The following is a 14,853-nucleotide window of genomic DNA, read 5'->3' as shown; positions in this document are numbered from 1 at the left end:
GCTCTGCCAGGTTGGATGGGGAGCGTCGCTGCCCACTATTTTCAGGTCTCTCCAGAGATGTTCGATCGTGTTCAAGTCCGGGCTCTGGCTGGGCCACTCAAGGACATTCAGAGACTTGTCCCTAAGCCACTCCTGCATTGTCTTGGCTGTATGCTAAGGGTCGTTGTCCTGTTGGAAGGTGAACCGTAGCCCCAGTCTGGGGTCCTGAGAGCTCTGGAGCAGGTTTTCATCAAGGATCTCTCTGTATTTTGCTCCGTTCATCTTTCCTTCGATCCTGACTAGTCTCCCTGTCCCTGCCGCTGAAAAACATCCCCACGGCATGATGCTGCCACCACCATGTTTCACCGTAGGGATGGTGCCAGGTTTCCTCCAGATGTGACGCTTGGCATTCTGGCAAAATAGTTTAATATTGTTTCTCAAGGTCTGAGAGTACTTTAGGTGCCTTTTGGCAAACTCCAAGCAGGCTGTCATGTGCCTTTAACTCAGGAGTGGCTTCCGTCTGGCCACTCTACCATAAAGGCCTGATTGGTGGAGTGCTGCAGAGATGGTTGTCCTTCTGGAAGGTTTCCCCATCTCCACAGAGGAACTCTGGAGCTCTGTCAGAGTGACCATCGGGTTCTTGGTCACCTCCCTGACCAAGGCCCTTCTCCCTCGATTGCTCAGTTTGGCCGGGCGGCCAGCTCTAGGAAGAGTCTTGGTGGTTCTAAACTTCTTCCATTTAAGAATGTTGGAGGCCACTGTGCTCTTGGGGACCTTCAATGCTGCAGAACGTTTTGGTACCCTTCCCCAGATCTGTGCCTCGACACAATCCTATCTTGGAGCTCTACGGACAATTCCTTCGACCTCATGGCTTGGTTTTTGCTCTGACATGCACTGCCAACTGTGGGACCATATATAAACAGGTGTGAGCCTTTCCAAATCAAGTTCAATCAATTGAATTTACCACAGGTGGACTCCAATCAAGTTGTAGAAACATCTCAAGGATGATATGATCAATGGACACAGGATGCACCTGAGCTCAATTTTGAGTGTTTGAGCAAAGGGTCTGAATACTTATATAAATTAGGTATTTCTGTTTTTTTTTTATATACATTTGGAAAAATGTATAAAAACCTGTTTTCGCTGCATCATTATGGGGTATTGTGTGTAGATTGATGAGGAAAAAATATAATTTTATCAATTTTAGAATAAGGCCGTAACATAACAAAATGTGGAAAAAGTCAAGGGGTCTGAATAACTTCTGAATGCACTGTATGCCTTTCCACTTTTCTTTTGGACGTGCAACTTTTCACAACATCTGTAGACACCAGACAAGCAAACGTAGTCATTGTTTGTGTGCGTCTGTAAGTTATTGTTCGTATGTATAAGTTTGTATATGGAGTGAGAAAAATATAAAATGAAAAAATATATATATATTTTTTTTAAGAAACCAATGGAAAAGATACGGGACACTCACACAAGAGAGTCCACCCACCCGCAACAACACACAGCAAGAGAGAAGCAATCAAACTAGACGCCAGTTCTTCCCCACACATACCTGTAGTTGACGGGCCAGCGCACCATCCACATGCGGTGGTAGGAGAGTGAGGTGACTGAGAAGCAGGTGACCAGCGTCAGGGTGTAGAAGGTGGACACAAACACCTTGCACAGGCCCTCATTCCACTGGTAGCTGGAGTGCTGTCGGCGCAGGGTGATGACGCAGTACATGGTGATGGGGATGGCCATGTTAAGGATGTGCGTGCCGGCCAGCGTGCAGATGAGGAACTCCAGCGGCTTCCACTTCTTCTGCTTGGCACTGACGCTCAGGATGCCCCAGGCGTTGGCCAGGATGGACACGGCTGAGCACACCAGCCAGGCCAGCGCGTTGGTGCTGATCACTTCGCTCACCTCATCCTCATCCATGGCGGAGCGTGGGGACGACGCCATCGGGGGGCAGGGCGGCGGTGAGAGGAGAGGTCACAGCGGAGGAGGAGGTAACGGCGTTGGTAGTGGTGGAGGCGGGCAGGAGGGGACGCAGGGCACAGCAGGGCGACTCGGGCATCCTACCGGGGCGGACAGGCACTTTCCACAGGATAGGTGGTGCAGCAGGGGACAGAGGGCATGGTGGTGGCAGCAGCAGAGAATGAGTAGAAGGGGAGGGTGAAGGAGGGGGAGAGACTGGGGAGGAGTGGCCAAGCCCAGCCAGCGTCACTAACAGGCCTGGAGAGGGTGAAAAGGAAGAGAAAAGAGGAGGGGAGGGGAGAAGGATACAAAGAGAGATGATAAAGGAGTAATAGTTTACATTCACATTACTTCAATACATAACAATTCCAATTCATTTTTAACAATCAACTGATAGGCAACTCATTGTAAAACACCTATGGTGAACATGGTGAAAGTGAAGGCAGGTTAATTTCATGTGCAACCAAAGAGAATTTGACCACACACGCCAGCAGAGTTTACAATTTCGACCATCTATTAGGTTCATTGGCTGAATCCAAAACTAGACTCTACGGTAGGCTACGGATGCTCTAATGTAGGCTTCACCATTCACTGCCATGTCCTGCAACTGGCCCCAACTTGGGGAATTTCACAATCTGGAAATAATTTAATGGTGCCAGTAACACGAAATCCAATTCTTGCTCCTGATTCAAACTGGCGGTGCTGTACAGTATATTGTATAGTTCAATACAGTAGCATACCAAGATGCTACTGTATTGAATACATTTTTATCACATTTATTCCCAATAATAGATATGGCCAATATGGTAATAGGACATATGACAATTTGTCAATCAACTCCCTGTTTTCCATAAAATGTCTGTATGAACAGCATAATGACCCCAAAAAATCCACTTGCCACTCTTTTCACATCAGCCATCTGCAGGTATGTGTACACTGCATTATGCTCTTTGATCAGCATTCAAAGCTTTTTCTCAGTCAAATTGCCCTTGCTAGAGAGAATACACAAAGGAGATCCGTTCTCCCCCATACCACAGTGAAGTGTAAGACACTTGGCGCAGCTGGAGTGTTGTCAATTCACTTCTATTTCCTGTCTGTTTTGTTGTCCGGAGAGTGATGTGCTCTGGGCCGTACCCCAAGGAGAGACACTCAAAATGAGTGACATGTCATCGCTCAGGACTCCCGTACAAAGGCTAGCCAACTTATCCGAGTTCCTGCCTCCAACAGCTGTTGCATTGTTGTTGTGGTGATAGCTTTCGGTTTGAAATTTACATTCAGGGTTGCATTGCAAAAAGATACACTACATAACCAAAAGTATGTGAACACCTGCTCATCGTATATCTCATTCCAAAATCTTCCCCAAACTGTTGCCACAAAGTTGGAAGCACAGAATCATCTGGAATGTCATTGTATGCTGTAGCGTTAAGATTTCCCTTCACTGGAATTAAGGGGCCTAGCCCGAACCATGAAAAATAGTCCCAGACCATTATGCCTCCTCCACCAAACTTTACAGTTGCCCCTATGCATTAGGGCAGGAAGTGTTCTCTTGGCATCCGCCAAACCCAGATTTGTCCGTTGGACTGCCAGATGGTGAAACGTAATTCGTTGCTCTGGAGAACGCGTTTCCATTGCTCCAGAGTCCAATGGCGGTGAGCTTCACACCACTCCAGACGACGCTTGGCATTGCGCATGGTGATCTTAGGCTTGTGTGCGGCTGCTTGGCCATGGAAACTCATTTCATGAAGCTCCCAACGAACAGTTCTTGTGCTGACTTTGTTTCTAGAAGCAGTTTGGAACTCGGTAGTGAGTGTAGCAACCAAGGACAGATGATTTTTAAGCGCTTCAGCACTCAGCAGTCTCGTTCTGTGAGCTTGTGTCACCTACCACTTTGTGGCTGAGCCGTTGTTGCTCCTAGACGTTTCCACTTCACAATAACAGCACTTACAGTTGGGGCAGCTCTAGCAGAACGAACTGACTTGTTGGAAAGGTGGCATCTTATGACTATGCCACGTTAAAAATCACTGAGCTCTTCAGTAAGGGCATTCTACTGCCAATGTTTAACTATGGAGATTGCATGGCTGTGTGCTCGATTTTATACACCTGTCAGCAACGGGTTGGGCTGAAAAAGCCGAATCCACTAATTTGAAGGTGTGTCCACATACTTTTGAATATATAGTGTACGTTATGTTACAGAGTACTGTGTTTTTAATCATCTAAATCAATCAATCACTCAATCAATCAACCAACTACATTCTACACTAAGGGAAACTACTGGGTAAAGACTAACATAAGATTAACATAAATATTTGGTTGATATTTGACTGAATTCCCATTTAGCAAGCACTTATTGGACCACTGCTGGTTATGAGACAGCACACCACTGCAGGCAGGCAAGTCAATGTCAGAACCTTGTCATTATACTGATGACTAGTGATGGTGGGAAAAATCGATACAGTAGAGTATCACAAAATTATTTTGACGAGATTATATTTATTCTAAGGATCGATTCTCAAAATAAATAAAAATATAGTATATAAAGTATATTCTTTTTTTCTCTTTTTTTCTTCTTCTTGTAGGTAGTTAACGTTAGCTAGCGCTAGTCGTTTGTACCTAGTCCAAAACTCTGGTATTTCTCCTTTTATAGCTTGGCCTCAATATGTTTGTGAGCCAATATGTTTTCAGCACTATATGTCTGATCAAAAATTGTTTTCTCATGGCTCTCTCTTGTCCCTCTGCAGCAGACATATAGTGAGCAATATGTTAGGAACATAGAATCACAATACTTATAGAATTGTAAATAAATCGTGATATATATAGAATCGCAACACATATCGTATCGGCACCTAAGTATTGTTATAATATCGTATATTGAGGTCCTTGGCAATTCCCAGCCCTACCGATGACAGCCGATATGGTAGTGTACTGCTAGCACAGCATGAGGTTACTAATTGGGAGAAGCCCCAGGTACAGGAAATAAATGCAGGTTAGCGTTTTTCGTCATTAATCTTGTACTGGACGCAGCTCTGCAGAGTGGTCACTAGCTAGCACAGCCACTGTCATAAAGTCATAAAATCTGATTTGAAACCTAACCCTAACCCTAACTTTAACCTTAACCACACTGCTAACCCTTGTGCCTAACCCTAACCTTAAATTAAAATCGAAAAGCAATTTTTTGCTTTCATTCATTTTTACAATATAGCCAATTTTGAATTTGCAATTGTCCCATCTAGCGGGAATTGCTCAGTTCTGCCTCCAGGACAAAACTCATCCCAATTAACATTAACCTGCAAAATAAGTGGAAGATTATTGCAATACTGCTCAAGATACTGTTGCTATCCATTAGAAAGATGATGATGAAAAAATTGCGAACTATCCCTACAACTCTGGGCATGTCTTTTTGCTGTCAGCGTATACCCAACCCCCGACACACCACACAAACAATAGGCTGAGAGCAGCACAGATTCAGCCACAGAGCAGCCTGAATCCCATTATAGGGCCAACCCAGTCGAGCCAAGCCGAGCTGTACTGGGCTGGCCTTGTTACACATCCACCATAGTTACTGGAACCGTGCTGGAAATATCAGCCCTATTGTGTGAATCAGGTCATGGAGAAAGCCAGCTAAAAGCTTTCACAGAGATTCTTGTGTTTTCCTGTAGAGAATGATGATGACCAATAGCATAAGCAAAAAGGGGCAAGTGGTGCCACCTAATAAATTGAGTCGACAGACAGGCTGGAGCCATTGGAGTCCTTTTATAAGCAGAAGGCTCAGACATTCATAATGATGTAAACCTAGCCTTATCCGAATGCCCAGGTCACAGATGCCACCCAAACGTACCCATGAGAGGCACTTAGAGCATAATTCTAACGAAATCTTGATTTTAAATTATTGTGGGTGCAGCATTTGAGCAATATTACACTGAACAAAAATCTAAACTCAACATGCAAAAATGTCACAGATTTTACTGAGTTACAGTTCATATAAGGAAATCAGTCAATTGAAATAAATACATTAGGCACTAATCTATGGATTTCACATGACTGCGCCCGGGGCTCAGCCATGGCTGGGCCTGGGAGGGCATATGACCACCCACTTGGGAGCCAGGCCAACCCACTGGGGAGCTGGCCCAGCCAATCAGAATGATTTTTTCCTCACAAAAGGGCTTTATTACAGACAGACATACTCCTCAGATTCATCAGCTGTCCGGATGGCTAGTCTCAGATGATACCGCAGGTGAAGAAGTCGGATGTGGAGGTCCTGGGCTGGCGTGCTTACATGTGGTCTGCGGTTGTGAGGCCGGTTGGACATACTGTGGCATTGTGTTGTGTGACAAAACTACACATTTTAAAGTGGCAATTTATTGTCCCCAGCACAAGGTGCACCTGCGTAATAATCACGCTGTTTAATCAGCATCTTGATATGACACACCTGTCAGGTGGATGGATTATCTTGGCAAAGGAGAAATGCTCACTAACAGGGATGTAAACAAATTTGTGCACCAACATTTTGAGAAATAAGCTTTTTGTGATTATCGAAAATTTCTGGGATCTTTTATTTCAGCTCATGAAACATGGGACCAACACTTTACATGTTGCGTTTATATTTTTGTTCAGGATAGTTTGTAAGTCATTCGTCAAAGTTACACATATTGTTTGTCTACAGTCTTTTTAGCCTGGTCTGTTTTTGACAGGCTCTTTCAGAGATGTGGAAGGGAGTGGACAGACACATGGGGTATTGGCTAAGTTCTCCTTATGTGGCTTCAGTTGTAGTGGGGTGCTTCCTCCTTCACATCTCCTCTGATCTCGGGCAGTAGGAAGTTCAGAGGTTAGAACCAGAAGCCAGGAGGTTTCCAGTTTGAATCCCGTGCTGGACAATAGGGGAGATGAACTGGCCACCGCAAGGTAGATCACAGATAGCCTCTCCTGCATTTGAGCGAGTCACTTAAGCCCTACAATCTTCCAGGGGCGCTGTTCTGCAGCTGAATCTGTGCTCCCACTTTGAGGTGTCTGTCTGAGCCATTCGGGAGCTTAAGGTAAAATGTCCAACTCTGATGGACTGTCAAAGTGCTATTTAAAAGTCTCCTCTTTGTCCATGTTTCAGTTTTTCTCTAGACCTTTGTGTGCTGGCGACATTGCCAAAGCAGCAAGGCGCCAGCCCAAGTCTGCAAGCCAAACATCCCCCAAAGCCAAAGTCCACAAATCATCTGATATCAGTCTGGCTTCATCAACATTTCCAGTCAGTGGACCTGCTTAATCAACAACTCATTACATAAATATACAGTTTACATATGGCTATGTCCCAAGGAAAATGCTGGCGAGCCATAATATCACTGAGTATAGATTAAATAAATTGCAGGATGTGCACCGACATAGGAACCAGATACAGAGTGATGCCAAATGATGTATCAAATGATGCTGTATCTGTAATATGAACATACTGTCTAACATGTTGTTCACTTCATTAAACAAATAAATACAATGCCAGCGTTGTCTGTGGCAATGTGGAAGCCTAGTAGCCTATCAAAATAATTTCAATGAAGGTCTCAAACAAAGTGTTGCATAAGGAGCCAAGATTTAGTCCCACGTCCTCCTACTCTTTGGATGAGTAATTTAGTGCTTTGCAAATCTGTCAGTGAAGCTTAGTGAGACACGGGGGGGAGGGGGGGGGGSGRRGRGTACAGCATGCATCACATCATCACAGATAGAGATAGATAGATACTGTAGATATACAGTACCAGTCAAAAGTTTGGATAAACCTACTCATTCAAGGGGTTTTCTATATTTTTACTATTTTCTACATTGTAGAATAATAGTGAAGACATCAAAACTATGCAATAACACATATGGAATCATGTAGTAACTAAAGAAGTGTTAAACAAATCAAAATATATTTTAGATTCTTCGAAGTAGCCACCTTTTGCCTTGATGACAGCTTTGCACACTCTTGGCATTCTCTCAACCAGCTTCATGAGGTAGTCACCTGGAATGCATTTCAATTACAGGTGTGCCTTGTTAAAAGTAAATTTGTGAAATTTCTTTCCTTCTTAATGCGTTTGAGCCAATCAGTTGTGTTGTGACAAGGTAGGGGTGGTATACAGAAGATAGCCCTATTTGGTAAACAACCAAGTCCATATTATAAAAAGAACAGCTCAAATAAGCAAAGAGAAATGACAGTCCATCATTACTTTAAGACATGAAGGTCAGTCAATCCAGGAAATTGCAAGAACTTTGAAAGTTTCTTCAAGTGCAGTCGCAAAAACCATCAAGCGCTATGATGAAACTGGCTTTCATGAGAAATGCCAAAGGAAAGGAAGACCCAGAGTTACCTCTGCTACAGAGGATAAGTTCATTAGAGTTAACTGCACCTCAGATTGCAGCCCAAATAAATGCTTCACAGACTTCAAGTAACAGACACATCTCAACATCAACTGTTCAGAGGAGACTGCGTGAATCAGGCCTTCATGGTCAAATTGCTGCAAAGAAACCACTACTAAAGGACACCAATAAGAAGAAGAGGCTTGCTTGGGCCAAGAAACACGAGCAATGGACATTAGACCGGTGGAAATCTGTCCTTTGGTCTGATGAGTCCAACTTGAGATTTTTGGTTCCAACCACTGTGTCTTTGTGAGAGTAGGTAAACAGATGATCTTGGCATGTGTGGTTCCCACCGTGAAGCATGGAGGAGGAGGTGTGATGTTGTGGGGGTGCTTTGCTGGTGACACTGTCTGTGCTTTATTTAGAATTCAAGGCACACTTAACCAGCATGGCTACCACAGCTGTCATCAAGTCAAAGGGTGGCTACTATGAAGAATCTAAAATTGAAAATAGATTTTTATTTGTTTAATACTTCTTTGGTTACTACATGATTCCAAATGTGTTATTTTATAGTTTTGATGTCGTCACTATTATACTACAATGTAGAAAATAGTAAAAATAAAGAAAAACCCTTGAATGAGTAGGTGTGTTCAAACTTTTGACTGGTACTGTATATATATATATAGAGAGTAAGTGAATAAGTGTGTGAGTTAATGAGAGTGAGAGAGAGAAAGAAATAGACAGAATATAAAGTAGATTGATGGAGACAGTATATCACACAAAAGGATACAGACAGATAGACAGGTCAGTGTGTTTGGAGAGACAGAACAGAGGTGTGTGTGTTTGAATGTGAAGCTGACCTACATCTCCCCATTGGTTTGTGAGTTGGGGTGGGAGAGCTGCGCATGCCCCCAGTGCCTTGCCGCCAATCAGCACGATGCATCGGCCTAGGCCGAGAGCGCCTGTCTCTCCAGAGCTGTCGGAAAAGACGAACGCTCCGTGCCGCAGCAGGCCGGCGTCTACACCGGAAGCGCCGCCTGCACACACTTGTAGCCGTGAAGCCTCGCGACCCTAAAACCCAACAAGCACTTTGCTTTGGGCCCAGGAGAGACTCATTAAGTCACTGAAAGGCTCTGGTCATTCAAAGAGAGCTTTTCACCTACCGCTCGGGAAGTGAGCTAAAATAGCACAATGCCACACTCAAAAAGAGAAGTCACTTGTCTAGTCAGGGAGTGGTTCCAAGCCTGTATTCCCATTTTGTGGTAACATCGAGTGAAAACCTGAAAGGGAAACGCAAAACCCAGAACAATACAATAAAGAGTAGAACTATTCAATTTATTTTAGTTGAACTGACATTTGTGTTTCCAAGCAATTCTATGTGACGTGTGTGAACTGCCATAATGGAGGTCCCATTAGGAAGTTAATAACATCTATTGCTGAAATGTAAATACAATATAAATATGAGTCCGAATAATGTCACGAACGCTGGCGAACATGTCTTATAAACTAACGGCAGCTTACTGACATAATTCACACGCTATGGAGTATTATGACATGCTTATGACATTATCATGAAGGCAACACTATGCCTCCTATAAGTGAATGGCGAACAGCTGATAAGTAGAGCCAGATATAGTAGAGCTTAGTCAGAAGTTGCCCTGAATGATCTAGGATCAGATTACCTTTCGCCTGTTTTTACTGTGTTGTTTAAGAGACACAGGTCTCCAATTTATTAATGACACAGGTTAGGTCATAGGGTCTCTCAGACCATGTACATACATAGTGCAATCATGACATCTTTAGAGGTGACATTTTCTGTTTCAAGTACAAGGCCTCAGAGTGTTGTGGCGAGTGTTCTTGGAGTGCTATCAAATGGCTGACTACAGCGTCATCCTCCCATGCATACAAACAGCCCACTTCAGCGTACCATCATCAGCATTATCTGTTACTGGAAGATATCTGACACTCCCATTGTCCATGTGAGCGACTGGGCCTGAATGGAAGCAGAGTGGGGCTTACTATTCCGAGGTATTAACTGATCTTCCCCTTTTGGAATAGTGCAGAATAGTGTAGTGTCATGGAGTACAAAGCCTGTCTCCAGGATGGGGGAGTCAGAGACAGTTTAGGAATTACAGCTGGCGTGGCCCGCTGAGTCATCCACTACAGGCAGGGAGGCAGGAAGGCAGGCAGCAGATGTGAAGACACAGCACCCTCACCAAGTGGGATGAACTAGTCCTTCAGAAGCCAAGATGCAATCTATCTGACTCATCTTCAGTGAATGACGAATAATCAACTTGTGACAAACAATTATCCCAATATGATATCTCTGATGCAAAGTGATCGGCAACACTTCATTCCAGGTTGATAAAGTACTTGATTGAGTCATTAGGGACTGGAGGTCATGCTGAAGACACGCTGACAGTGAATGAATGATCAAATCCTCAACTTTGCACAGAGCAAAAGTATGTCCTGTGCGTTGGTGTAGTCTCTATTGATTAAGCAATCGTAAAAGAGCGAATTATGACAAATATTTTGGGGGAGTTCAAAAGGTATTCGGACTCAAAACCATGAAAAGGAATAAACCAAGGAGGTCGAGATGCAAAAATAATATACTTAATTAATCCATGCTCAAAAGAATGCATAGGGTGAAAGTGCAAGGTGCTGTAAAAAAAAAACATATATATTAAAAGCACATTTTTGGGGGTAAATAAAAACAAACTACTGTAAAAAAAAGTCTCTAAACTTAAAACATTTATTAACATCATGATATGTTCTAATTCAATCGAAGGCAATAACAAACACATATTCATTGTTAAATTAATATAGTACAAAGTCATTGTTTATAAACTTATTTCTTTGAGAGGTGGCTGTTTGAAAATAAAGCATTTTTTTAACACTATTATTTCAATCAAACATCTTGAGTTGTTCGGTTATTACACTGAAATATACTGATCTAATTAGGAATTGTTTTATCCTGTCCCACCTTTTGAAATCAACGCCGAACACCCACATTAAAAGACAGTAGAATGAATGTTCCTTAAGCAACACTCCTACAAATATCACCAGGTGATGGGATTGCATCCCTCTCCAGCATGGCCACATGGTGAGTAGTCTGTCTGCAAACATTTTGGAGAAAATTTGTGAGCATGTTGGTAAATCTTCATGTATTTTTAAGTGTCACTGCCAAACATCTAATATATCAAGAAATATGTAAAGTACGGTTTTGGGACTAAAATATGTTTACTGGGATGTCCATCTGTCCAAATGAAAGAAAGCCAACCATATTTTACCTATGGGGATTCTTTGAAGTCCAAAATAAGTCAACACCAAAATTGTCACAATCAAAACAATTGACACCAGAGATATACACTCCCCGGCCAGTTTATTAGGTACACCACCCGAAAATGGATCGCTACTACAGACAGTGAGTCACATGGCCGTGGCTTGTTATATAAAGTAGGCAGACAGGCATCGAGGCATTCAGTTACTGTTCGATTGCACGTTAGAATGGGCAAAACGAGTGACCTAAGCGACTTTGAGCGTTGGATGATCGTCGGTGCCAGGGCGCCGAATCCAAATCTCAGAAACGGCTGCCCTGCTGGGCTTTTCATGCACGACAATGTCTAGGGTTTACAGAGAATGTTGCGACAAACTAAAACCATCCAGTCAGCGGCAGTCCTGTGGGAGAAAACAGCTTGTTGATGAGAGAGGTCGAACGAGAATGGCAAGAATCGTGGAAGCTAACAGACGGGCCACAAACAGACAAATGACGGTGCAGTACAACAGTAGTGTGTAGAACGGCATCTCAGAATGTACAACTCGTCGGTCTTTGTCACGGATGGGCTATTGCAGCAGACGACCACACATGATGGTTCCACTCCTATCAGCTAAAAACAAGAAGAAGCGGCTGCAGTTGGCACGCGATCACCAACACTGGGAAGTTGAGGAATGGAAAAAATATTGCCTGGAACATGACAGCGAGTTCAGTTTACTTGAGTGGCCTGCTCAGTCCCCAGACCTCAACCCAATAGAACATCTTTGGTATGAGATGGAACGGGCTGTTCGCGGCATGAATGTACCGCTATCCAATCTGCAGCAACTGCGTGATGCCATCGCCTAGGCATGGACCAACATCCCTGTGGAACGTTTCCGACAACTTGTAGAATGCCCAGAAGAATTCAGGCCATTCTGGTGGCAAAGGGGGGTCCGACCCGGTACTAGATGGGTCTACATCATAAACTAACCAGTGAGTGTAAAGAGGTCTCATCTTTGAATCTGTGCCATTATGGCATCTGTGACAGCACGGGCATCTCGAACTACGGAGGACCACTGTACTGTGCACTACTGTACTGTACTGTACCCCACTCTACTCTACTGTACTCTACTGTACTCTACTGTAGTAGGGATGTGACAAATGGAAAACATTTCTTCATGTTTAAACAGACATTTTTTATCAGTTTTCCGTAAAAATCCCTTGTGAATTCACAATGCAGAATATGGTCCTATTGTGTATAACCGCTATGGGGCAATGATTCAGTCATAGGCTGAATCTCAAACCGAAAACTTGGCCCCTAAGTCCTGTATCAAGGGGCCGCTTTCTATTGTGATCACTGTTTAATAGTTTGATAGTGGTTTTGGTCACTCAACATTCCAACTGCCACGTATCAATATTACAAAATTATACAACTATTTGTGAGCATTGGCTCCCGTGATCTGTTGTACAGGTCACTCGCTATGAAACACGGGCACTGGGGACAGACACAGACGCACACTCTGATAGACAGTGAGAAAACAAAATGACAAAATGACTTCTCTCTACTCATGCACAAAATATGTCCAAGTGTATCGGCCACCAGTGATTTCCGCAGCTGATTTAGCTTGTTGTAGCCTGCCTGCTAGCTAGCTAGCTAGCTTCACTGACAAACACAGGGCCAGGTTGACGTTTATTGTCATGAGTCTTGTCCTGGAAGCAGAACTGAGTGACTTTCCCTTAGATAGGCGAGCTGCAAAGTAAAAATGTGCTATAAATATTGCTTTTTGGACTTAATTTAAGGTTAGGAGGCTAAGCATTATGGTTAAGGTCAGGGTTAAGGTTAGAATTAGGTTTTATGATTTTGTGGCTGTGCCAGCTAGTGACCACTCTGCAGAGCTGCCTCCAGAACAAGATTCATGACAAAAAACGCTAACCTGTACACAGGGATGGAACTTTAGCAAGCTACAATAGCTACACCCAAAAGGGTTCTTCATCTGTCCCCTAACATCCTTACACTCTTAGAGAAAAGGTGCTATCCCAATAGGACAACCCTTTTTTGGTTGCAGGTAGAACCCTTTTTGGCTCCAGGTAGAACCCTTTGGGGTTCCATGTAGAACACTCTGTAGAAAAGGTTCTGCATGGAACCCAAAAGTGTTTCCCTGCAACCAAAAAAGGGTTGTCCTATTGGGATAGCACCTTTTCTCTAAGAGTGTAAGGATGTTAGGCACTGCACTGATAAACAGTGTGTAGCTTGTCACTCATTTGCAATAGTTTGACAGCTTGCTGATGAAGTTCCCAGTAGTCAGTCCGTACTTCAGCATGTTTACAAAGTACCAATCGTTGTAACATTGGGTCAGCTAAAAGCACAGCGCAGCAGCAGACTCGATATACTGACTCAGGGCAGAGCAGGCTGTTCTCTGCTGTCGCTTGCCTTTCTCTGCCACTTCTCCAACTTAATGGTGATAAAGTGCAGGGCACTTCATATCTGTGGTAAATAATTTGAAAGATGCATATCTCCCAACTTTACAGCATTGCTGCGTTAGGCATTTGTTTAATTTACATTTTTCCCTTCATTATGATGATCGGGACCTGTTAGTGGTAGTTTTGTAATAACTGCACTGGGATTTTAATTTTGTGATAAAAAATGTAAATAAAAAATAGGTTAAGGATTTATTTTTTATGTTAACTTCCCAATTTTGCGCAAACATTTTAACGTTTAAAAGTTCACACCCCTATAATGTAACCTACTCTACTGTACTTTACTGTACTCTACTATAATGTACTCTACTATAATGTACTATACAGTTGGTCTTTAACTTGTCATGCTCTCAACTTGCTAGGTCTGGATCTTGGAAACAATGTCCTGGTATAAATATTGGTCTTGGAACCTGGATATAACCTTAGTTTTTGGTTTACAAACTATAAGCAACCCAATTTGAAGAAGACTCCAGCCACCTAAGTCATAGACTGTTCTCTCTGCTAAATAGCTAATCATAAATGGCTATCGGGACTACCTGCATTGACCCATTTTTGCACTAACTCTCTTGCACTGACTCTAGTATGCACACACACTGGACTCTACTCACACACTCACACAGACTTACACTGACACCCCAACACACACATACAGTGCATTTGAAAAGTATTCAGACCCCTTGACTTTTTCCACATTTTGTTATGGTACAACCTTATTCTAAAATTGATTAAATCGTTTTTTACCCTCATCAACCTAAACACAATGCCCCATAAAGACAAAGCAAAAACTGCTTTTTAGAAATGTTTGCAAATCTATACTTTGTTGAAGCACCTTTGGCAGCGATTACAGCCTTCTTGGGTATGACGCTACA

The 14,853-nt window shown here is 43.2% G+C and overlaps 2 protein-coding genes across 2 annotated transcripts in view; one reads left to right on the top strand and one right to left on the bottom strand.

Moving 5' to 3' along the window:
- tprg1l (tumor protein p63 regulated 1-like) overlaps positions 1-14,853 on the top strand; it is a 325,294-nt gene that overhangs the window by 190,869 nt on the left and 119,572 nt on the right. The gene's annotated exons all lie outside the window — the stretch shown is intronic.
- The window catches only part of LOC111966349 (probable G-protein coupled receptor 153), a 56,940-nt gene that overhangs the window by 34,667 nt on the left and 7,420 nt on the right, over positions 1-14,853 (bottom strand). The window contains exon 2 of the mRNA XM_023990915.2: positions 1,538-2,199. Coding sequence (XP_023846683.1) covers positions 1,538-1,926 — 389 coding nt within the window. The 5' untranslated portion in view covers positions 1,927-2,199. The remainder of the gene's footprint in view (positions 1-1,537; positions 2,200-14,853) is intronic.

Source organism: Salvelinus sp. IW2-2015, linkage group LG7, assembly GCF_002910315.2.
Source record: "Salvelinus sp. IW2-2015 linkage group LG7, ASM291031v2, whole genome shotgun sequence".
Classification (NCBI taxonomy): domain Eukaryota; kingdom Metazoa; phylum Chordata; class Actinopteri; order Salmoniformes; family Salmonidae; genus Salvelinus; species Salvelinus sp. IW2-2015.
The sequence above is the reverse complement of the archived record's forward strand: the minus strand, read 5'-3'. Positions and strand labels throughout refer to the sequence as shown.